At 38.4% G+C, this 25,130-nt stretch overlaps 1 protein-coding gene across 7 annotated transcripts in view; it reads left to right on the forward strand.

The window, feature by feature from the left end:
* The first annotated feature begins 6,210 nt into the window (after positions 1-6,210).
* Positions 6,211-25,130, forward strand: part of chd2 (chromodomain helicase DNA binding protein 2) — a 30,845-nt gene continuing 11,925 nt past the window's right edge. For 2 of the 7 annotated variants that reach the window (XM_078167885.1, XM_033635215.2), the window contains exons 1-17: positions 6,219-6,670; positions 8,078-8,142; positions 8,297-8,365; positions 11,809-11,865; positions 13,342-15,313; positions 18,909-19,143; positions 20,824-20,910; positions 21,113-21,174; positions 21,627-21,758; positions 22,074-22,256; positions 22,396-22,535; positions 22,658-22,883; positions 22,973-23,073; positions 23,165-23,206; positions 23,329-23,507; positions 24,664-24,788; positions 24,886-25,102. In XM_078167885.1, the coding sequence (XP_078024011.1) occupies positions 15,252-15,313; positions 18,909-19,143; positions 20,824-20,910; positions 21,113-21,174; positions 21,627-21,758; positions 22,074-22,256; positions 22,396-22,535; positions 22,658-22,883; positions 22,973-23,073; positions 23,165-23,206; positions 23,329-23,507; positions 24,664-24,788; positions 24,886-25,102 (1,791 nt within the window). In that variant the 5' untranslated portion in view covers positions 6,219-6,670; positions 8,078-8,142; positions 8,297-8,365; positions 11,809-11,865; positions 13,342-15,251. Of the gene's footprint in view, positions 6,671-8,077; positions 8,143-8,296; positions 8,366-11,808; positions 11,866-13,341; positions 15,314-16,878; positions 16,914-18,908; positions 19,150-20,823; positions 20,911-21,112; positions 21,175-21,626; positions 21,759-22,073; positions 22,257-22,395; positions 22,536-22,657; positions 22,884-22,972; positions 23,074-23,164; positions 23,207-23,328; positions 23,508-24,663; positions 24,789-24,885; positions 25,103-25,130 lie in introns of all 7 variants that reach the window. The other 5 variants (XM_078167886.1, XM_078167884.1, XM_033635216.2 and 2 more) reach the window with 5 other exon arrangements.

A 25,130-nucleotide genomic window follows, 5' to 3' on the forward strand; every position in this document is an offset into this window, starting at 1 on the left:
GACAGGAGTTTATGCAGCAGCACTTTAATGCTTCTACAGTGTTTATATTTATGATATATGGCTTCACAAAGAGCTCATAGAGAAGTAACTGATTGTAAGCATTATTATTAGGCTATTATTGGACTGCAAATCAATCATGTTATGAATAATGACTAAGATAGAGACAGGATGAACAGAAGGCATAATGATTCGGGGCTTCATGCTGTCACACACTTTTTTAGTTGACCTAATGAACAAACAAAGCACATCGTGTCAGATACAATGACGGCAGTTGTAACAGCTTTTTAATCAGGAAAAATACCCTCACTGACATGCATATGTGTTACCCTGGTCACATGTACGTATTAACAGGAATAGGTTATGGGATATACATGGCTTTAATCAGGATCAATTATGAGATCGCTGACAGATTTCATGACCAGCAGATGGATTTATTATTGGTTTAGCTGTTGAATCATGCTATAATCACATATCTGCTATCATAAAATCCTGTGGTTGGTTTGTTTTCTTTCACACCACAAACAAAATGCACCAGAGTCTGTTTGGAAGCACATTTAGATCCAACTTTACAAGCGGTCTTTGTTCGATTGTTTGGTCCACACCAGGGTTCGATTGACAGCTTTCACAACAGCCAAAATGAACCGTAATAACCACGCAAACGGACCTGAATTAGCTTTTCCCGAAACAGGTAAGCTGTGAAAGCACCCTAAGACAGAACACACCTGCCCTTGAAGGTATGTGCATATCTCGTCCTATAGACAAATTAAAGAGCTCATGCATTGATATATACATAAGGGTAGGAGGGCAGTGTGATAACTGACTGCATTTCAAATCAAATCAAATCAACTTTATTTATATGGCACATTTCATACAACACAGAAGTGCCTCACAGAGGTTAAAAAAGCAGTTACTTTTGTATAATTGGTTGTTGGCATCTAATTGAGATATGTGTAATTCATTACACCTTTTCAAGGGGGCTTATGTTCTGAGATTATTGTGCTGCATACATGTTCTTGTTTCATAGTATGTTTATAGGTGTTATTTTTTATGAAGTATCTCTTCTCTGTTTCTGTGCAGCAATACATTGAATCAAAGACAGTTTTTCCTTTTAGGTAAACAATTACAGCAACCTTAAGCCATGAATATACTCCTGGCCAACAGCATAAGAAAAGAAAACTGACATCAGGATCTAAATTCCCTGAGCAGAAATGCAGTCCCCTCACAATATTTGGAATAACTACCAAAAAAAAAGACTGTTAATATTTAAATTACTTTAACTTCTTTTCAGATTTTATTTAATTGTTCAGTTATATTTTCTTTTAAGCTTTCATCACCCTGCATAGTAATCTAAATGCAAATTCCTCATATTGCTAAGAACACAATGCAGGTGAATAAAAACGACATTTTTTCATTTAATTTGAAAAATTAATGATGTTGTTTATGAAAAAAAGCCAAAAGTATCACAGTTAGCTTTGTAAACACTTCATGTCTAACCTGTGTGTGTGTAATTGTAACACATGAACTCCTCCATCAGGTCATTATAGCCCCACATTACCAGAAACAATACAGAGGACATGACCTTGGTGTCCTCAGTGGTATGGCTGTGATTAGAGCAGGGGGGCTCAAAGTTTTGATGACTGAGTGCCAATTTAGGGAGCCGGCGTATCACTGAGGGCCTCACAGGTGAGAGAACATGAGATGCTGGGCACTTTCACCAACTAGTCCAAAAAACTCTTGCCATGCTTAGCAGTTTGTGAGCTCCCACATGGCTTTCCTGTTACACCCTCACTACGTTTCACAAGATTTGTGAAGACTGACTGTTGGGCTGTAAGTGTTGCTGAAACTGTCCAACCTTTGGGCTCTTCACCCATGAACTTGTCCTAGGATTTGTGACTGATCTCATTACGACCTTTAACATTAAATTCCTTAAGCACCTGTTTGCAGATCAGTTTATCTGTCCCCCCAGCTCCGATAAAGAAAGAGGTAATCCACCTTAACTCAAACCTCTTTTTCTCCTCACTCACACATCGTTTATTCACATTCAAGTGCCTAGTTGTTCACTGAACCGCTAATTTTAACTAACACAAGTATTGATGTCCAAACGTAATTCCTGCGACACTCGCAAGGTGCCACTAGTTGCCAAGCAACCAGTAGCTTTCTACATGCTGTCATTCTTAACCTGACAGACACTTGTTAGGGGGGCGCAGTTTGACACAGTAGCTGAGTAGTGTATTAAATGTAAGCTATTGAAAGGAAAAGTATTGAACAGAAAATGTTTCTGAGGGCCCCCACAGGCCTGTGGGCTGCACTTTGAGCAACTGTGGTTTAAAGTGAGTCTTAGATTTCTTGCACAACACTGCATTATTCTTTTTGCTGAAGAGACACAGCTTTACAGAGACATTCGCCAATAGTTTTTCCAATAGATTATAATATGTTCAATGACAAATAATTCAACTTAGTGCTAATTCTGTAGTCTACATAAATTCTAAACACTAAAATGACCTTTACTTTTTTGACACAGTGAGTGCCAGAGCGTTGCCTCTAAACATGTGGTTGACACATGTCTGACAGCATCTGAAGGCAGCACTTCCCTGTTTACCTGTGGGCCATAGAAAACACATTTTTCAAAGGCAGTAGACTCCAGGGTCACGACCACACATTCCAGGGGAAAATCCTGACAAGACAAGAGAGTGATAAGCAGTCCATTGATCAGTAATGGTGATAATAATTCAGCAAATCTATAGGCACAAAGCAAACACAAAATCATCTTTATCTAACTGCCTCAGACATGATTATGATTTATCTCCTTTTATACTTAATTTATAGACTCTGGTTTTATAACCTGCATAGTCCAAGTGAGCAACAGTTAGATTTACTGCTACAAATATTCTCCCTGATGGCTGGTTCAGAACTCCCAGTTAATATGACTTCAAAAAGACATCAGACATCATTTCTCACAGTGTGCAGACCTGTAGGAGCTACCTTTATCTGCAAACAAAGACAGAAGACAGCATGTGTTGTTCTGTCTGTTCTGATGTCTGGTTTTATTTCTTTACACCTACTACTGTGAGTGCCGGCCCTCCACTGCGCCCTGTGTGAGAGAGCTTTTTGATTTGATCAAAGCCCACCAGATGGCAGCACAAAATAACAACAGGAGCCTGCGTTTTCCTTTAGTGCGCAGGTCGAAATTCAGCTCTGAGTGGTTTGAGTAGGCCTGAAGGATCTGGGGCATTACGCAAGTATTAAAGCAAATGGAAGCTGCCATATGTTTAAGAATGTATTTTTTGTAATATTATGATTTATGAGGAAAAGAGGACAAGACATACTCTACACTAACATGCTGTACACTAACATGGGCTCAAAACCATAAAGTGCCTGTGCATTAGCTATGCTGTGATTTTGAATGTAGATTTATTGTTCATGGAGGAGATTATCCCTCTGTGAAGGGTGATTTGGTTGCCACAAGGGTAGATACAAATCTTTAACTACAGCAGGTAGTCACACTCAGAGAGGACGGCCTGAACTTTGCACAGAGAGGCAGCTGACTGTAACCACGGAGATCAGGTTACATTGCTTAACTGGCTTACCACAGTTTGGTTTCTCAAGCTTCACTATCAGTTTGCTCCTGCAGCCCAGCCCTGGATAAGCAGATAAAAATTGATGGGTGGGTGAACTATCACTTTAGCTGCAATTTAACGCACATATTTATTTTAAAAATTAGTTAAACAACAATACAATCATGGAGATTAGTTGTGTTGATTTTGCAACTTGCTGCTCTTGTCCATCCAAACTTCCTGGACATGCTTTTCCATTAATGCTGTTTGCGTAACAACACGACACATCAGTACACAGAATCATTTGTCTTGCTAATTAAGAAAGCAAACAAAAGAGCATATCCTGCCTATCCTTACGTCAACTGTGTAAGGTTATTTGCTGTCTGATGTGATGTTTGGTGTAAATGTTTAATACACACCCATGAATGCGATCCTGCCTGTTGTTGGTGCTATTGAGGCACACTCTTCTGCCAGACAATACTTTTCTTTTTACAAAACAATGGCTGCATTTTCACCTTTCCATTCTGATAAAGAAATATATTTTATGTTAAATGCTTATCCTTACAGCAGGTTATCATGAGTCCAGTTTAGTTTAGTTTATTTACAAGAAGACAGTGTGCAATGACATTAATCATTTACAAGAAATGAAAACACGGTTGCACCAGACTTAGCGAAATGCTAATTTCTGTAGTCTGTAGTCCTACACATAACAAGTAGATGCAAAAAATAAAAATGAAATTCAAGGTGAAATGCAGGCTACAGTAAATCCATGTGCCTGACATAATAGAAGCAGTAAGTACACACTACACTGTACAGAATACAGTATGAAATGCACAACAGAGTGTGTTTATGTGCCATAGTCAGCGTTAGTGTTGGAATTTCTAACTTTGATACAACTGAAAAACATCAATATCCAATACCATTTTTGATGTCGCATTGAGGGCATACAATTTAAAAGTGTTACTAAAAGATAAATATAACAAGGCTATAACGTGACACTAAAGGCTTTTCTATTCTTGGTTAGTGGCAGGGAACAGCAGAAGGACTGTAGTAAACATTACACAATAACAGAGTGAGAAAACGCAGCTGGTACTAGTGTATTGATACTGCGGAAAACTTGTATTGAAACCATATTAAATATTCAGATTCAATATAAATCTATAAATCAGTGTTTTTGACATAAGTGGCACCATACTACTGTTAATATGAAGCCTATATAAAAGCTCTCCCTGCTGATTGTAACTGAAGTCTTAATTTCTATAGACAGAAAAAAGGCAACCTGTATGTGACATTAATGGCATGTTTGTTTACAGGGATTACAGCAAAGTCCTAAAATGACTGCACTGTAACAAACATAACAGAAAGAAACTACCTGAAATTATCTAGATTGGGTTTTAGGTTTCCTTTTCCTTTTGTCTTGCATGCAGCACCAATAGTAACCACCTACCTAAAGTGAAACCAAACTGGTGCTCTGAAGAGACGGATACTAAGCTTTGTGTTAGGTTATGTTTTACACAATCTGACTGCTGCTACTACAGTGCCAGTTTGAGTACATTTTAAACAGTCTCTAAAAGCACAATTTTAGACTGCATCACCCTTTCAGGCAAAACACCATTTAAATTATTTTTCAGATCTTAACAGGTTTGGTTGGTGTTTAAGCACTTTCCCATTCAAACCAGTCTAACCAGTCAGTTAGCATAGTGTGCAGCTGTGCGCACACTTCACTTGTAATGTCTGGATTTGTAATGCACTTGCAGGGGCTCCTCCTGTTGCTAGGCTGAGGATCTTTTTAAAGAAATCTTCCACTGCAAAGAGCATGCGCCTTCCTGCCGAACACCTCATTGGTCAGCAAAGGGGGTGGAGTAGTGCATACCACAGACTCCATAGACTGTCCAAGAAAGGCTGCACTGAGCCTGAGCAGCCAAAGTTTGCTAAATTTGGTTGGCCCCATTAGAGTTTGTGCAAACTTTTTCAGTTGAAATGAGAGATGTGTTCGGTCTCGTTGAGTTTGTTTGGTTGTCACAGGCAGGGCTGACTTCTGTCAAGCACCTGACACTGAATTCATGTACACTTATTCATGGGAACCTTAATGAAGCAGCTCTCTAGTCTCATTGTAAGGGTAATTGTTTAGGTATGTAATATACAATCAATAAGATGCATGCCATCTTCAAAATAAAGTGGTGCATGACCTCAACCACTCCATTATGGTGAAATTGGGGCAATTAGGTTGCCTACATCTCTATCAAGAACTAAGCCTGATGTCTGAACTATGTTGTACGCCACATACCTTGGAATAAGCATGTCATTGATCATTTATTGGAGGCTCTGCATCTTATATACACGGTTTGTTCTTGAGGAAGAGGCTGAAAGAAGGCCTGTGTTTGTAAAGCAAGACACAGGTGTTAATACACAGCAAATATGCATACCTGTGTAATGAGGAAAGGGTTCCTATATGGCTTTTGAGAGTCTAAAAGCAGTTATTCTGTGCCTTAATAGACATGTAGACATATCAAATTTACATTAATATAGCCTACAATACAACTTACTATGACGAATTAGGGTCACTGTTTTTACAAAAATATAGCTGGTTTCTTTAAATTCGGTTGAGTTCACATCAGTAGGTCACACAGGTTACTTGTTTACAACAACTGTTGACGTAAACTTACGAACGTCGAGTTCTAGCTTGACTTTATTGGTTTACCGTGGCTAATTCTTCATAACAGGAAAAAACAACGTACAAATTGTTATGTTCACGCCATTAACTGTGTTCACAAAAACGTTTCAAATGTATAGCTGTGAGTTTGGGGTAAAGCAAGAAGAGTTTCGGCGGTTTTTGGGGCTCTGTAGGCTGCTGTAGAGCTAGCTCGACGGGGCTGGAGAGGAAGTGGAGTTTGGCTTACGTTGAGAGCAAAGTGGGCAGAGCCGTTGAAGGATATCAGCTCAGGCAGAGGCAGAGAGGAGGACACACACAACAGAGGAGCAAGGCGTCGACAGCAGAGGAGAGGAGGAAGGGCGGAACGATGCGGCCGAAAGACCCACCAAAACGACGAAAATCGGCCCAAAATGCGACACTGGCCCGGGTAGATGACGGCGGATAGACACGGCCCGTGAAAAGGGTAAGAACTTACAAGTTATCAGACGTTTGTAGCCGTTAAATTCGAATCAGGGGTGTATGGCAATATGGTGGCTAGAACGACAGTTAGACGCAGTGTTGTAAAAATGGCCATGGTGTGTTGTCAGCGAAGAATACTGAAAACGACATAGAGAGTGTAAACTGCATTTAAATGTGTTTTACTTGATGGAATTTGCATGTTTGCTAGCTCTGTGTCGAGTTAACTTTGTTAATATTTCGACAAGTACATTTGTTCTCGACCTGTTTGGAGTTATTTCAACCTACGCATTTAAAATTTGCTTTGTCCTTGAAAGGGCAAATGCCCTTGTCTGATTTTACTCGACAAAAACACCAAGTAAAAGCAAATGTTTAGTTTTTTAAATGCTGTATACACACTGATAGGCATCAATACAACAGGCTGGAGCATATTTTTGTTTCTTTTAAGTATATTAATTTTTGGAGGTTTTTCATCGAATTGTAAAGCACTAAAATATTTTAAAATTGATCATTTTTCCACATTATCTCAGCACAGAGTGTACTGATGTAGTTACATACAAGATTTAAGCAAGTGTTAAATGCTAAATACTTATTAATTAAAAATAGTTTAAATAAATTGTGACAAGTTGTCAAAATGTTCAAAATATGACTATTACCAACAATTCTTACTTTCTAGACATTATACTTAGACTCTACTTGATTTGTTTGCCAAATAAAGGTCCTGTATGTGATAAAAGCTTAGATATACTTCGAAATACAAAATAGGGTGTTGGCTTTTAACCCTTTCACGCACTGAATGGAGAAGTAATTTAAATATGTACATTAATTTTGTTTTTCCATCTTCATTACACCTGTAAGACATGTAAAGACACATTTTTATGTTAGAAACCCTCAAGACAGGTATTTGAATTTCAGGAAACTCAAAAATACTATTTTAGAATTAAATAAAGAAATAAATTCCTCCTAATATCACGGTCTCACGGACAGGGTTGTGTGGATTTATCCACACACGAAGGCAAATACTACACATATTAAAACAGATTACACACAGTCTTTTATAACAGTTATATCTTAAGATATATTGCAAAATACAGAAGATATTAGTACTACCCTGCACATAACAAAATGTCTTCTCAAAGCTATTCTTAGTAGGATGTTACAGTCGAAGACTACTTTAGTTGCATTTTGAGCCACCAAGACACATAAAGATTTAATATTTTCCTAACTAAAGAAGTTGCGACTTATTTATGTTTTTCCTAATATGTTAATGAACTCTTAAACATTCTCGCAAAATAATCTTTAAAACATCTTAAAACAAATTGCTGTTTAATTTCCGTTTTTTATGGCAATGTAAGTTGCGATTTTGTTAATGGTGATGATAATAATGACCACAATCATGTTTTGTATTTTGCAGGGTTCCCCCGATGTTTCACAAATTGCGTCAACGATGAAACGGGATCATCTGACCCAAGCAAAATGGTATGTTTTTTGTTTTTGTTTTTTTATTTGGTCCAGGCTTTTAAGTGTTTTCAGACTTCCAAGCTTCATTGTCTTTACTGCTTTATACACGTTAGCCAGTAGGGTGTGCTGTTGTCACATTTCCTCCCTTAACCTTTCCTTTTCTATTTTAAAGGGTTGACATTTAGCCACTATGGAGTCACAAAATGAAGGATTCGGGTGATTCGCAGAGCAACGTGGACTTGTAAGTATAATTTATTAAGGTAGACTTAATGTGTGCAGAAAATTCCTTGTATGTTATCTTCAAATCAAACTTTCAGTTCTTAACTGATCACTCAAACAACTGAATAAAAAGCGGTGAACAGTGTATTTTTTGCACTTCTATGTGTATGTCATTATTAGGAAATACTGCCCAACATTATGTTTTATGTAGTCAATGTGCATTTGGGCGGTCTCTTTTGATATACTGAAGGTAGGTCTGCCCCCTAGTGTATGATGTGGGAAGTATGTACATTTAAGTAAAACAGGGAAAATGATCAAACACCTGACTTTGGGATAGCTATTTCATAGTTAGCTTAAAATAATTGTTGAAGTTTGTAAATGCAGCTCATATAAACTGTACTTAAACTCTTAAGTGGTTTTGACATATTGTATGTATAGAGTTTGACAGTTAAAGACCCCCTTCACTCAATGTTTTTCTCATGTTCATGTCTCCTAAAATGTCTGACCATGACTATACTGAAATGTATCTGTGCAACTTTTGTAACTAGAGAGGTGTTTTCACATTCCTCTACTTCAAACATACAACAGGCAAGCTAGCCGTAGTACGCCACAAAGTTAAACGCCAGTTGCTGTCTAATGTTAAAATGCTAGCAAAGAAACTTGAAATGTCCAGTGCAGAGTAGACTTATTATACATAATACATAAATTTCAGCCTGACATAATACATCTTTCTGCAAACTTTGATTAAACTTCTGGTATATTATTACATACTGACAACGTGACTGTGAACACACTGTAACATAGTAGCAGATATCATTGTGTTACACAAACACTAACACTTTGTCAGCCACTACCAGTAACAAGCTCACAAACAACACAAACAAAATAAAAAATGCTAACCACACTGACCATTCTGATAAATCTGCTGGTCGCCAGTTCTGGTGCACAACAGACTCATCTGAGCCTTGGTCCAACTTAAGGTCAAAAATGTATTGCTACATCTCTCCGATGTTTTCTAAAGCTAGCCATGTTGATGTGCACTGCTCTTTCAGCAGTCAACCTAGCGCTAGTCTCCCATAGCCAGACCTATCTTCACACTTTGGTTTAGCACTGTGCAAGCACTTTCAAAAGCGAAAGCAAAACCTAGCGCAAGCAGTGAGTGGGCGGGGCAGGAGACCAGATCAAATTTCTCAACGAGCGAGAACAAGTAGATTTGTGTCAGCCTGCCACCCCCACCCATGTTTTTTTTTTTTACAGATTATGTGGGGCACAAAGAACTTCGGAAGAAGAACAAAATATTAATATGCTCATAGCAGAGTATCTTTTTGTAAGTAAAACGCATCTGGAGGGGAATTTAAAGCATACTGCTGAAACTTGGACGCACCAAGAAGTTGTCTTCAGTATCAGCTTCTTTTGGTGAATTTTTTTTGTGTGCGTCTTTTTAAGATTTAGTGCTCATAAAGCTAAACATTGAAACATTCCCGGATCTATTCTATTGTATTAAACATTAGGTTGTTTAAAAACAATGTATAGATTTATAATATGTTCGTGGTGGTCTTTCCACTAGCCAGCTAACCTTTGAAGCACTTAAAATCTTTATAATTATTCTTTTTGTAAAAACACGTTTCATGTAATTAAAACAACTGACAATCATATTGGACTCATAACTGATTTTTTAAAACACTCAAATTTTATAATTCTAACTGTGGCTCCAAAACAAGAAATGAGTTTGGTGGGTTTTGCGTTCTCAAAAGATGCATCTGACTCCAAACACGCTTCAGTTCCTGTGGTGTGAAGAAATTTGCCATGCAAACTTTAGGTACAGTCTCATTCATTGCTGCTTTTACCAATTTGCCACTTGAGAGCCTAGGGTGTTGCATCCCCTTTGATGAGTTTTATTTAAATTAAAGAGTTGTTCTGAGACTGCTAGTACAAGTCAGTTGGGGAGAATAATGCTTACCATGGCTTGTGCCGGCATGTCAGTCAATCATCACAAATTTTAATTATAGTTTTTGATAATGTGAACTGGTGGCATTTTGCAAGGGTAATCAGAAAATAACTTGGCTGATTTGGCTATCCAGTTGCACTATTGCACTAAAAATCTATTTTAATTATGACCTGTAGAGGATATCATGACAGCAGTCAAATCAATTTTATTCATATGCATTAAATGTAGATTTAATATTGGGTGCCATGGGGTGCATTTGATTGCGTTGTTCATTATGTCCTCATACCACTGCATTTGATTTGACACTTGAAAAAAAATCTCAGACAACCCCAAAAGTTCAGTCAAATTAAAGTATATGTGTCTGCCTTTATTGAAAGCTGGAATGTTAATTGCTGACATAAGTTTGGCAGTGCAAAAATGAATTTACCCAATCTCAAAACACAAGAAATGCTTCACCTTGCGACATAACAACAACAAACTTTATACTTGTGATTAGACATATACCTATATGGAATCTCTGGAAACATAGCCGTAAACTTTAAATACCAAGGCCACTCGTTGTGATCAATATCTAATGCCGGTAATCTGACCATTTTGCACCTTCAGAGTATAAACACTTATTTACAGCTCAGAACGTCTGAAATTGTATGAAGATGGGTCATTGGATATTTTCCATGGCAAAAAAATGACTAAATATAATCTATATAGCAAGTCTAGAAAAGCATTTTTTGGGGGGCTGCCCTCCTTACATGTATTTTTTTTTTTTTTTAAATTCTTTACTTCCTCTTTCTAAAGTGAAAGTGATAGCTGTAGAAACTGCCAGGAGTCATAACAACACTAAGCCAAAGAAATCCCCACCAAAATAACATAAGGCAAAACCATACTGTTAGCTACAGGAATAGTTTCAGTAGATGATATGAATTTGGTTTTTCAAGAAAGGATTTGCAGTAAGTTGAAAACTCGGCCAGAGCTGCATAAGTTTCCTTAGGGCACATAAATGCACCACTCAGCGCAAAAATTATCAACCCCACACAGATTGATGCATGTTTGGTTCATGTCTGCACCTGCCTTAGTTAAAAATGCAGAATGCTTCACAGACCATGTACTACAGGCAGGGCTATTTCTGTCACACAAAAAAAGGCACAGTGTCTGTACTTGGTAGTCAGTTAGTTGCAAAAACCCTTGAAAGACTAATGGATAAGTTGTAATTACTACTGTAATAAGACACATAAGGAGATGGTCAGATTCCAATAGTGAAGCATTGATATGTAAACCTGTTAGCTGTATTTGGCCTCCCATTCATTGCTAACCCCTACAAGATGTATTAACCAGCAAAAACAGGTGGCTGACAACAGGTTTTGTTAGTAACCGCAAAAGGGAAGTCATCTTAAGTCAGTTGTAATTAACATTAGAATTAGAAGACCCAAATGCCAGTCCCATTGAGTGCTCCACTTATCTATTATACCTGTTTGAAAGTGATGTATGGGTATCATATATGATTCTATCTTTTTCCACAGCAGAGACATGGACTGGTGTGAAGATTTCCAAACTTAGAAGCAAAAGAAGACAGCTCTGTAAGTTTTCCTTGTGTGACTTGAGTATTTATTCACATGCTTACTTAGCTCAGTAATATAATTAATATAATTTTGGCTTTCTATCCTGTTTTAATAGGTTGAGGACAGACTTATTTTAACACACCTTACCCTGCGTTTATTTGGAATATTTATTGCTACCATTCACTTTTTTAGTTCTAAAGGCTAGCAAAAGACCTAGATGTTAGCAGGTAGAGTTCACAACAAAGGGTAAGTTCGTAAATGTAACTTTATGGTAGCACATGCGTAATAATTTACATCATGTGACTACTTTTATTATTGATGATGATATAAGGTATTTTTACAGTGGCTGTATGTGGGCGCATTGGCTATGTTGCCTCCTATTGGTACTACTCAGAAAAGGCCACATTTCTCCAATATTTACTCTACTCTAGTTTTGCCAAAATCGATAGGTTTTGGGCCTTAAACTTGAAAACATGGCCGATACCATGTCACGGTTTTATTTTACTGCCGTATTTTAACATTTATGGAACTACGAGGGACTTCTTTTTCTGATTGTGAGCCATAGAGATGTGAAAATTGTTATTGTTTGAAGGGTTGCCTTAATAGTATTTGGATGCTATTATGTTGCCCATCTGTTGGTGAATCATGTACATGCTTTGATGACTTGGGTAAACATGTTGTCAATTCAGGCAATGGATCTTTAATTTGCTACAGCATTGTTTGCTCACATGCCAGTGTTTTGTTGTTTTGATCATTATTTGTCAGTGTTGTTGTGTAATTGTTAAGTTTCATGCAAAATGCATGTTGTGAATCAGGCTAGCTTAAGACTCATCTTACCCCTGGTGGTCAGTTGATGAATTATTTGCAAATTGTCACAGCATTTACTCAACTTGGACTTCAATTTTTGGGATTGCTTCGGATTCTCCAAACAATGTATAATTCACAGCCTTACAAAAATTTGACCTATCATACATCAGTATAGCTTGCTGAAGTTGTCACTTCACAAGTTCGTACAAAGAATTCCTATGTGCAAGATTCTGCCAATCTTTTTACTTGATTGCACATTCATATCCGTGATGCATTAAAAGTTGTGTTGAATGTCTTACTGGAATTTTAACGCATCGTTTGGCTCTAATGTATCAACAGCATTGATCCCAAAATGAACAAGTTATGACGCTCGATTACAAACATCCCCCAATCTATAGTTAGTGATCTATACATTATGTTGATATAACGACTTTTTATTACAATTTAGAAGAATAGCAGTGTTGTTTGAAAAATTGAACAACTGTGTACTTCCACAAACTAGCCTAATATTTCAGAATAACATGCACTTGCGTAATGCTAGCTAACGCAACTGAAGGCTAGCCAAGTATGTTCAGAAATTATCTAAATTTTAGTCTTGCCTAGCATGCCTTCTTTAACTGCTGGACAGTGAATCATTCCTTATTTCAGTTGCACTGTGGGCTTACAACTTTTCCTTCTTTTTTTAAGACGCCATTCAACCGGATATTGCTGAAGTGGAGACAGCGTTGTTTAACGTGAAGATGGCAAAGTGATTTGGCAGTTAGCCAAATTTTTGCAAGATGAAACCTTTTTCTGACTGGACTTTGGCGTTTGGATTTTTATTTTCTTTTTACGACAGCATGGACACTGGAACACCGTTGCTGGCTGCATAGTGGACTTGTTGAAAAATTACACTGTTGTTTTTGGGAAAACAAAAATCAGCCTTTGTACGTTTGATATTCAAATGTTGTTTTTAAATAAAGTGTATGTCATCGTATTTTTTTTCCTGGCTTTGTTTTATTAGGGAATTAACCTCAGAAACCACAAGAGGATATTTGGCGTAACATTTTGATAACGTTGGAGTCCATTAGCTCGGCTGTTGGGTTTTAATATTTAAGCTAATCCGCACTACAAATTAATTTGGTTAGCACTGACTTTCTGTCACTACTCATGAGGGTTTGCTAATTAATAAGCTAGCATAAGTGCTTACGATAAGCTTCGTACTGGGTTGATGAATCTCCTAAAGTGTAATAATCTCTTTTTCGAGGGTTATTCTACAAAGAAAATTATAATTTGATTGCTCAGATGAAAGGAAAAGGGGTTAAAAAATGAATCAGTCCCATTTGTAAATACTAACTTAATCAATTTAAATAATTGAAGAATACACTTCTATTTGTAAAGTACACTGCAAGTAGTTGAAAAGGGTTATGGTCTGAACAGAAATGGTTTCCAAAGGCTCCCTAAAATGGCCTCTGGTCGTCCCTCTTCCTGTCTGAGCAGGAAATGATGCAATTGGTGCATTAAAAAATTATATATACTTTTCAAAACCTCTCAGCATTCTTACCATTTTGTGAAGTGGGATGAAAAGATCTCAAATTCAAGCCTGAGAGTGAAAATTAATGTAAGTTCATATAAAAGTAAATTTTAAACATAACAAAAGGGGTGGGACTTAAACATCACCTGAGTGTGGGGTAAATGGAAATAACGTCAATCAAAGGCAAAGCTTTCAGAGCTAGGAAGGAGCTCTAGATGGCGGCTGAGCCTTGGGAAGGGTGCCATGGGCTTTCGTCAGACCGTTTCTCTCGCCCGTTTTTCGACCGAGACCGCTTGATTTTGAGCAAAATTAAAGTGCGGTGACCGTACGAGCGGTGTTTTAACGGAAATTTAGGCGTTTTGAGTGGTTTTTGGGCTGGTTTTTCGAGCCGCACGAGCCGTCTGTGCTGAGGGAGTGCTTGTCGTTGTTTTCCATACTGGGCTCTGGCAGCCATGGCGCGCCTCCATTTTTAGTGTGCTGCTCGCCTCTGTCGCTCTGAGTCTGACAGCAGATGAAGACTTTAGAGGCCTAAAAGCTTTCCGAAACAAAGCTCTTTTTTGTAATTTATTGTTAAGTTATTATTTTTACAGTTTGTTATTTTTATCCGAGTCGGATAAAACCCTGTGTTTAGAGCGAACGTGAATCTAATAGTTCATTTATAGGTTACCACCTTTTCTTCACATTGAATTGGTCTGTTTACATTGTGTGGTGTATAATATTTTACTTTTCTTGTCCTTAAATCTTATTTTTCTCACCCTTCATGTGATGACGCAGTTAGAATTAATTGCATGCGGCTTGATCCGTGGACTATATTGAAAGACACGTTGGATATTTAACGCATTTGCAACAGCACCTGTCATTTTTCCCAGCTTTATTTTAATTTAGCGATGTAAATAATGACACCCAAAGCTTTCGTTTTCATGCCTTTTTTCTCAACTCGTGTCGCACCGCCTGGGTTTTAACTGCCACCTGAGCAAAGGCAATCTTGTGGGACTTGTATGATAGTTCATGCTCCTCTAACTTTTTTGACAGTAAATACCAGGACAAAAGAGCATCCTTTTGAAAAGATTTTCAGGATACTACCATGATGAAGAATAAAAGTAAAAAGCAGGAGGATGAAGGATCGACTCAGAGCAATGCATCAAGGTATGCTCCTTATACTTGTTTTTACCTTTTTCATATCTGGTGTGATTGTTTACCCTGTCAAGCATGGTTGATCACCTGTGTATACATTTGCGACGTGGTTTTGATGAAGTGCACCACTGTCATGAATGACCTTGCTATTGTTTAATAGCCACACCCTGATTTTCCTACCATTTCTTTTCACTCAATACTGAGGTTTCAGGGCCTGTGTTAACAGATCATTGCCCACAAGATGTATGTGCTAGACCACAGCAAAACTAATTTGTCCTGTATTGTGTTGCTAATGATTTGTCACAAATGTTTGATGTCCTATCGCCATAATGTAATGACCTTGTCTAACTAGTTGGTACTGCATTGCACCATTTTATCAACGTTGTTGCTTGGTTTTTATTTATTTCAGAAACAATGTACTGCTTTAGCGTTACCCATGCTCAGTAGTATATCCAGCTTTTAATATGGGATATATATAACATAATTTGTCATTAGTTCATTGACCTTAAAGCAGTTTGAATGTGGCTTCAATTTGCATATTTATACCAATCTGTAATCTTTTATCTGGACCTGTACTTCAAGTTTTGACCAAGTTACTGAGTTTTAGGAAATCCAAGTTTGCCTGTGCTTACTTATTTCTGCTCATTCAAGCCATTCATCCCAAATATTTTAATGCCTTGTAAATAATTGTCTTGTTTAATGTAGATTGCAAAACTTAAAACTTCTTAACTCATGTGCATTATGAGGTTATGTCAGTCTTCAAATGCTTATGTAACACAGCCTTTTAACCCAGAACTTTATATTTGTTTTAAGGATAGGTTGAGTTCACTTTTGTTTTGGGGGCCCTATTGCAATTGACTGTTGCTAATTTAAATATTTCTGTTGACACATAATGGTTGTTTATCATTAGAATAACTGAATGATAACTTTCACTTTGCAAGCAAAATATTTTATCCATTGATGATCCCCTTTCACATAAATTTACTGTCATTTCTAAGTCTCAGATAACTTTAAAAGTCACTTTTTTGTAATAATATTGGCTAAATAAATATTGATGGTGTCACTCAAAGCACCTGTCTTGAACATGTGTAATGTTTGTGAATGTTACAGGGAAAAAAACAATGTTCTTTTCTACTTGAATCTGGCTTTTTTGTGTATTTCTTGTCAGGTAGAATATATTGAAAAGCCTGCAGCCAAGAGTCTTGACACTAAAATATATTTTTACAATATTGTCTGCTGTTCTTTTTTTTTTTTTTTTTTTATAAAGATGGTAAATAATTTCAAGTGTGTATCATCCTCAGGTATCTGAAGCCTCAGAAATATCAAAACGAGTGGAAACACTATTCTATTTTCATCAATAAAGATGCTTTTAAAAACTAACATCAGGTGCATTTGCATGGTGTCAGGACAATGCAGGAATTCAGGAACAGCACAAGTGGCTCACCATTATATTAAATAAATGTTTGTATTTACTGCTTAAATTCTGTGGCCCACCGTAAGTTCTTAGTGTTAGATTTGCTGCCTTGTTTTCACAACAGTTAATGCAGCTTGACCACATTAGACTGTTGTGTTTTTAGATAAAGACACAGAGAAGTTTGGATACTAAATACAGGTAATCACCCTCACAGCATTATACTGACTGTACACTGCAGTAGGTTACATCACACTTGTAGTTTTTCTGTGTGATCTTGTGGCAGCCATTTTAGTATTTTCAGCTGTGTGTGAAATAGTCCTCTGCTACTGATGACAGCCTAACTTTTTCCAACCTGATAGATGAGCACTGTGGGCACGCAGAGAAGCAGAAAGAGCAACAAAAAAATCTGGTGACTCAATACAACATTATATCTTTGCTAAGGTAATATATACATGCTCTCCTGAGTCACAAAATGGCCCTTGCTTTGTGTGCCCAGCTTGCTCACTTATCTGTATTAAAACTCAGCACAGAACTACATGGAGGAGGAACAGGAAGAGTTCAGACCTTGGGAAGCCTGCACACTGCGCTGCTATTGGCTAGACTTCCACCTAGTAACACAGTGACCAATGATAATTCGAGATTATGCTCAGGCCCCGCCCACTTTTGACCTCACTTAAAGCAGAAGGAGACATGTACTTCCGAGTTTGATCATTGAACAAGCTGAAATGTAGTAAACCAGTCCTAAAATTGACACTAAAAGCAGTTAGATAGTAATAATTTAGTTTTAACAAATCGATAAGTCTTCATCTTTATTATTGCCATAGTTTATAGAAATGTCTGAATACAAGTCATTTTTTACAGTTTATAACACAAATACTGCTTAAATCATTTGTTCCTAAAACATCCACCTAATAGATGAAATTACGATGAACCCTGTATACTTATTTAAATCTTTATAAGACACAAAACCATGTATTTTCAAAGCGGTCCATGTAAGGCAGTGAGTCCCATAAACTTTTCTCATTGAGTACAGCGCCCCCATGTGTCCAGACGCGGTACTGCATGTAGAGAAACCCAGACTGAAGAGGCCACTACACAAAGATAGATGTTTTATTCACTCATGACCCCCATCATTGTAATATACTGTCATCTCAAAATATTAGCTAAGGTCTGTTGTAGTTATTTTGTACCTAATTTTAACCAATTTAAATTTAACTGCATCTACATGTGCCCCTTACGATTTATCATTTTGTTTTCAAAGTGGTCACAAAACGTTTGGAGCTCCTTGTGTGCAGTGACAAGGACACCCAAGATGAATCTGAGGGTTCTGAGGTCAATTAATATTTTTTAAAGAAACATTTCTAATAGAAAGAATTGTGTTTTGAATACTATTAACTCTTCAGACCTCTAAATATCCTTCAAATGAAACAATCTGAGAAGAAAAAATGTTATTAAACTGCTTAAACTCATGTTAAACTAAAGCCATAACCTCTGATGAGGGGTCACAAGTACACACTGCTTTAATTTAAGCTAATTTAATCTAAGTCACAAGCTAAGAGAGTTAAGAACCAGTCTCTAATGCACTATAAGTATAAGATTCTTATTCCTCCACAAAAAGTATCAAGTTCAGTGAGGATATGAGTTGGGCTCATACTGTGTTTACTGATTTATTCATTTACTTTAAAGCTTTGTTCCACTTGGCTATATTACAGCTACATGTATATGTCACAAGTAATTGCAGGTTAGCAGAGAGGAACAATTTTAATACCAAGTACCCATTCAAAGAAGTGATGCCTTGTTAAATTACAGTTTAGCCCTTGTTATTTTAGGGGCGAAAGCGCTTCTTAGTCTTTTCAGAATGACTCTAAGAGGATTTGTGTGCTTTAGAGAGAATGAGGTTATTATAAGACTGTTAGCTGAGTAAGGAACACGCTGCATGATGTAATTAGGTTTCTGTTTCCTCTCGGCTGACAGTCACTCATGCCATCAAGCTCTTGCAGTTTCCTCGTGTCCTAGTGAGAGTGTGTATACTTTGAGTTTGAATTTTAAGACATTTTTAAGTTGCAGCCACAACTCTACTCACATTTTGTGCCTTGTTGTTGTTGTTGTTGTTGGGTGTACAGAATTATGTTAACAATAGCTCAGCATTTGGGCTGCGAAATCGAAAGAATGAACATGTTTTTGTTCCTGTAGCAATTCAGCCTCAGAGGAATCCAACCGCTCTGCGTCGGAGTCGGGAAGTCAGTCAGAGAGCGAGCATGGCAGTGAGAGGAGGAGATCCCACAACTCTGAATCCAACAGCTCCTCAGAGTCAGAGAGTCACTCAGAGTCAGAGAGCGAGTCTGCCGAGTCCAAATCACAGCAAACCGCAGCAGAAGTGAAAGACAAGCCAGTTAGAAAGAAGGAGCGTCTGGCGGATGTGAAGAAGGTAAAGGTGACTGAACTTTTGAGAGGTATCAAAATCTTCTGTGGTGACATACTGTTTGTTAAGCAGATTAACGTTCCAGTCCTCTTGTAATGGAGACTGAGTTAACTTTGTTAGTGTAATTAGGATCTTAATGTGATCATGAAAGTTTGGCATGCAGCCTTAGCTGTGTCACGCTTCCATACTACATCCTTATTCTAAGCAGGTTTTGAGTACGTACGTGTGTGAACAATGTAAAAACGCCAAAAAAAAGTATACTCAAAATAATATAAAAAGTCTAAAATAAAAATGGCAAGACATGAGAAATAGGATTTTATGAATTGTTTTTCAAATTTCAAAATAATTGGTAACATCTATTGGAAACAAAATTATCAAATGCCTCTTGCATTAACATTCATCAGATCAGGTTAGTGGAACCATCAACATGTATATTTCATTTCCAGCTGGGATGCTCAGAGCAGAGGATGCACTGTACCCTGGATGACACAGGGTTTTGTAAATTTAAAGAGAATTGGCCATTGAACCAGGATTTTGTGGCAGGGCTGAAAACAGTGTAAAAATACAAAAACAGGTCCACACACCAGAAACTACTCCTTTTGGAAAATTAATTGCATCACCAAATGTGACGTTTCGGGCACCAGCTGGTGCCTGGTGTGTATGGACTTATTTTTGTATTTGTTCTTCTGTCCAATACCCAATATTAATTGTTTTTGGATGTGCGTGCTGTTTTTTTTGAGTCTTCATTTTGAAAACAGTGCCTCTGTGTATCTTAGGCAAAAAGGTTATCAAACAGTGCGTGATGGGAATCAAGCTGCAGTAAGAAACACAAAATCACCCCCAAAAACTTTCCAACGAAAGGCAGGTTCCTAGTTATTTATATGCATTTCCTGGTTATGTTCTACTCTTGTTTCAGCCACAGGATAAAAAAAGTCATGTTTTATATTACAATAAACATTTTGGCCAAATGGTCCTTAACCCTACACTACTGATGTTGGTTCATGGATTTGTTTTCTTCCATTAGTTATGTAAAAGTGGTCTTAAATTTAATTTCGATTGGCATTAAAAAAGTCTTAAATCTAACTTGCCTTTAGTTGTAGGAACCTCGGGCATTGTATCTTAACAAAAATACATGCTTTGGCCCAACAAAATTGCAGTTTTGATTGACCTCATCAACACATATTCCATAACTACAAACTGTAAAGAATGTTAATTTGATAATACTTGAAGCAAAAACAGTATAGAAGGACAGCTGATACACAGAAAAAAATAAATTAGCAACTATTTTGACAATCGATTACTAATCCGATTGTCCTTTTTCAAGCAAAAATGCCCAAAATCCCTAATTACAGCCGCTAAACATGCAGCTTTTCTCCATTTTATACATTTCTAAACTGAATATTTGGGGGGTTTGGACTATTGATTAGACGAAGTGACATTTGAAAAAGCCACCCTGGACTCTTGGAAACTGATTTGGACATTTGTCACCATTAGCTAGTATTTTATAGACTACAATTAATCGTTCAATTGAGACAATAATCTGATATTGAAAATAATAATAATAATTCGCAGCCTGATAGTACCTACTTAGGAACTAGAATGCAGTATGGAATTGGGAGATGTCATGTTTTCATAGCGATGCAGAAAGTAAGCAGCTCTCTTATAGCAGTTTCTCTCTGTTTACAGATGTGGGACGAACATCCAGATGTGTATGGAGTCAGGAGGTCGAATCGCAGCAGACAGGAGCCGGCCCGTTTAAACATCGGAGCTGGGGTGAGCACATGAGAACAAAAGATTGATATGGACAATGGAACAAAGACAAAAGATACTGATATGCAGCGTGGCCTGCCTCTGCACTGTTATTTCTATTGGCATCATCAATCCACTTGTGCCACCTAGTGGCTGTTATGAGGAAGTGCAGTTACATCACATGGAAACAAAGCCCTTACTGACATGAGCATCGTTGTGTTCACAGGGCAGCAGCGACTCTGAGAGTGAGAGTCCCAAGAGAAAAACACCCCGAGCTAAGAAAAAAGAGTAAGTGTGAAAACTGTGAACATTTTTGGTGATTTGTATTATTGTTGTTTTATTATTTTTTTAATTTATTTGATAGCACAGCGCCATATTCTTTCAGTTCTGCCTTGTTGAGACACGTTTATTGAACTCTATAACACCTGATCCATACAGTAGTTCGGCACAGTCCATGTGTGTTTTTGTCATCGTGTTGTCAGCCTGTGTCCATATTGTGATTCTTATCATTTTACGCTTGTTTGTGAATGGGTATCTGTTTGTTCCAAATGGGCTCCGTTAGTTTCAGTCAGCCAGGTGATTTTCTGCAATCAGATTTGATTGGTCAGATCAGCGGCTTACCCCTGATCAAATCGGTGTGTGGTGAAACGCCCTATGGCCAGTCTTTATGAAATTTAAAATCTGGATATATAGCCGTGATGGGCCTTGAGGGTGAACTTGTGGCATTTCTTTGTTGTAAGAAATATCTGGAAAGATGATGACTCAAATGATGATGAAGAGGAGGAGGAGGAGGAGGAGGAGGAGGCTTCCGACAGTGCAGACAGTGAGCAGGAAGAGAAAAAAGTTAGATCCAGACGACTTCCTGCTAGAAGGTAAGAGTGTAGCGAAGCCTGGCCATCAGACAGCTACCCACTGGTCATCTCCAAATCATTCCATAATGTGTGAGCACTTTTTCCCCTTTGATTTGGTGTGACGTTAAAAGCAGCCTGATTCACTCTAAAATACAACATCTGAAATTTGGTGTAATCATAAAACATGATACAAATATTTGTGGCTACACTAGCTGTAGCCTGCAGTTTGTCAATCAACCAAAAGATACCAGAATCACTGACAACGATCCAGGTGTTTGGTTCCTTTATCTCTAAGTGCTTTGTGTGTGTGTCTGTGCTTAACTGTGTGTGTTACAGACCTCAGACCAAATCATCAACAGCCAAAAAGCAGCTATCTCAAAAAGCCAGGAAGTCCAGGAAACAGGACTCGTCTGGCGAAGAAGACGACGATGATGACGACGACGACGACGATGATGACGATGATGAGGAAGACACTCCCAAGAGGCAGACTCGGAGACGGGGTGCGACTAAAGTCAAAAGGTGCCTCCCCAGTTAGATTTTAAGACTGTTTCCATGACGACAGGTATTAACAGGTTGATTTAAGTGCTGTCACAGTTTTCATAGTGATCGTCACCTGTAGCCACATGATGCTTAAACCCTCTGCTCTGTTGTGTCGCAGTTACAAAGAGGACCAACATGACTTCGAAACAGACTCTGATGACCTGATTGAGATGACGGGGGATGTAGGCGAGGAGCAGCAGGATGACGACAGTGAGACCATCGAGAAGGTCATGGACACCAGGACAGGCAAAAAAGGAGGTGATGCATTTGCACTTGACACACAGAAGTTGAGCGTGACCCCTGCGACAACCACATTTCTCATCAAAATTAGTTTCTCCACGTGTACACAATCTAGAAGTTATTTATCTTTGCTCTTCCAGTTACCGGGGCTTCCACTACTGTGTATGCTGTGGAGGAAAATGGGGACCCTGGTGAGGGCTTCGACCCCGAGAACGATGAAGGGGAGACTCACTATCTGATCAAGTGGAAGGGCTGGTCCTACATCCACAACACGTGGGAGAGCATGGACTCTCTGACGCAGCAAAAAGTCAAGGGACTGAAGAAACTGGACAACTACAAGAAGAAACAAGATGAGCTCAATTCATGGTGAAAATCTTTGTCCTTACTTGTACAGCTCATTTTTAAATCGACATCTTTTTAGAGAAGTCTCACTGTTATTCTGTCCTTGTTCGCAGGTTGAGGAGGGCATCTCCTGAGGATGTAGAGTTTCATAACTGCCAACAGGAGCTGGTAGCTGACTTGAACAAGCAGTTTCAGATCGTGGAGCGAATCATCTGTAAGAATTTATTATCAAATGCATTCGATTTTGGTTGTTAGATTTTTTGTTGCACTTAAGTTGTACTAAAAAGGACTTTTATTATCAACAGCAATAAAAACAGGAAAGACACAAGGATCCTCTGACTTCCCCTGTAAGTCCCTTATTTAACGTTTCACCATCACATTCTGTTGCCTTCTTTTTTTATCCTCTCCTGTTACGTACATTTTTTGTGACTTCTTGTCACAATCCTTAATTTGTCTGCCTTTTAAACAGCTCATAGTCATAAGACGCCATCCTCAAATGAGCCCGAGTATCTATGCAAGTGGATGGGCTTACCCTATTCAGAGTGCAGCTGGGAAGACGGAGCTTTGGTGAGCAAGAAGTTTCAGCACTGCATCGACAGCTTCACGAACCGAAACTCCAGCAAAACCGTCCCCTCCAAAGACTGCAAGGTGAGAGTCAAAACTGAATGACACCCAATCGTCTTGTCTCCATGTTTTATTGTTATTTTTATTTCTCCGTGCCGGCAATAGCGTTGACAGGAGGCATTATGGTACATGGACTGCACTTATGTAGCTCCTTTCTAGTCATCCGACTGCTCAAAGCGCTTTTTACACCCATTCACACATGGTGCCACCTGCTACACAGTTTTTAACACAGCCATGAGGACAAATTTGGGGGTCAGCTCAAGGATACTTCGATATGCAGACTGGAGAGGACGGGGATCGAACCGATTAGTGGATGACCCGCTCTGCCTCCTGAGCCACAGCCACCCATGTTTATGGGTCATCAGTCCTTCCTATACTGTGAACGTGTTATCTCAAGAATGCCTTCAGGGAATTTCTTCAAATTTGGCACAAATGTCCGCATGGACTCAAGGATGAACTGATTGGCTTTTGGTGGTCATGGGTGAAAGGTGAAGGTCACTGTGACCGTGTTTGTCTCATTCTTGTAAATGTGATGAACTGATTCGATTTTTGTGATCAGAGGTCAAGGTCACTATGACCTTGCATCCATCTCATTCTCGTGAACACAATATCTCAAGAGGGCCTTGAAGGAGTTTCCTCAAACGTGGCCCAAATGTCTGTCTGGACTCAAGAATTAACTGATTAGATTTTAATGGTCAAAGGTAAAGATCACTGTGACCTCACAAAACATGTTTTTAGCCATAATCCGTGAATTCATATGCTACTATGACAACATTTCACCAATATCTTATAGGATAGATGATGAAATGATGACATTTTGTATCTAAAAGTCAAAGGTCAGCTTCACTGTGGCATCATCAGTGTTATGCATAAACACTTTTCTGGCCAGTAATTAACACCATGACTTGGATCAGGAGGGGAGACATTTGGACAGATGAAGAGGTGACACAAATCTGTGATGATTGTGTAGATCTGTGCTGAGGTGTTGAAGATGTGTGAAGCATCCATTTTTCGCCAGAAAATGTAGTCAACACTTTTTATTACATTACTTCACTTATATGAGTCTGGAGAGACATGGATGCAACTGAGCTGCAAGTGACTGGTTGGCGGAGGCGTACAACTGCCTGACAGTAATTCTATTTCACCTCATAATCAGATAAATTTGTTTGTATCATTTCAGGTGTTAAAGCAGAGACCAAGGTTTGTTGCACTGAAGAAGCAGCCGTCATATATCGGAGATGAAAACCTTCAGTTGAGAGATTATCAGCTGGATGGGTTGAACTGGTTGGCTCACTCCTGGTGCAGGTACGCTGTAAATAAATATAATAAATTGTGTTGGTGTTGACGATCTCATTTGAAAAATAACATTAAAATGGTTCGTTTTCTTGTTCTTCGTGCTCAGGTGCAATAGCGTCATCCTTGCTGATGAGATGGGGCTCGGAAAGACTATCCAGACCATCTCCTTCCTGTCGTACCTCTTTCACCAGCATCAGCTGTACGGACCTTTCTTAGTAGTGGTGCCTCTGTCCACGCTCACCTCCTGGCAGAGGGAGTTTGACACCTGGGCCCCAGACATGAACGTGGTGGTCTACCTCGGTGACGTCATGAGCAGGAAAACAGTGCGTTAAAACCTCCAGTTGTTACGTT

Source organism: Epinephelus lanceolatus, chromosome 5, assembly GCF_041903045.1.
Source record: "Epinephelus lanceolatus isolate andai-2023 chromosome 5, ASM4190304v1, whole genome shotgun sequence".
NCBI lineage: Eukaryota > Metazoa > Chordata > Actinopteri > Perciformes > Serranidae > Epinephelus > Epinephelus lanceolatus.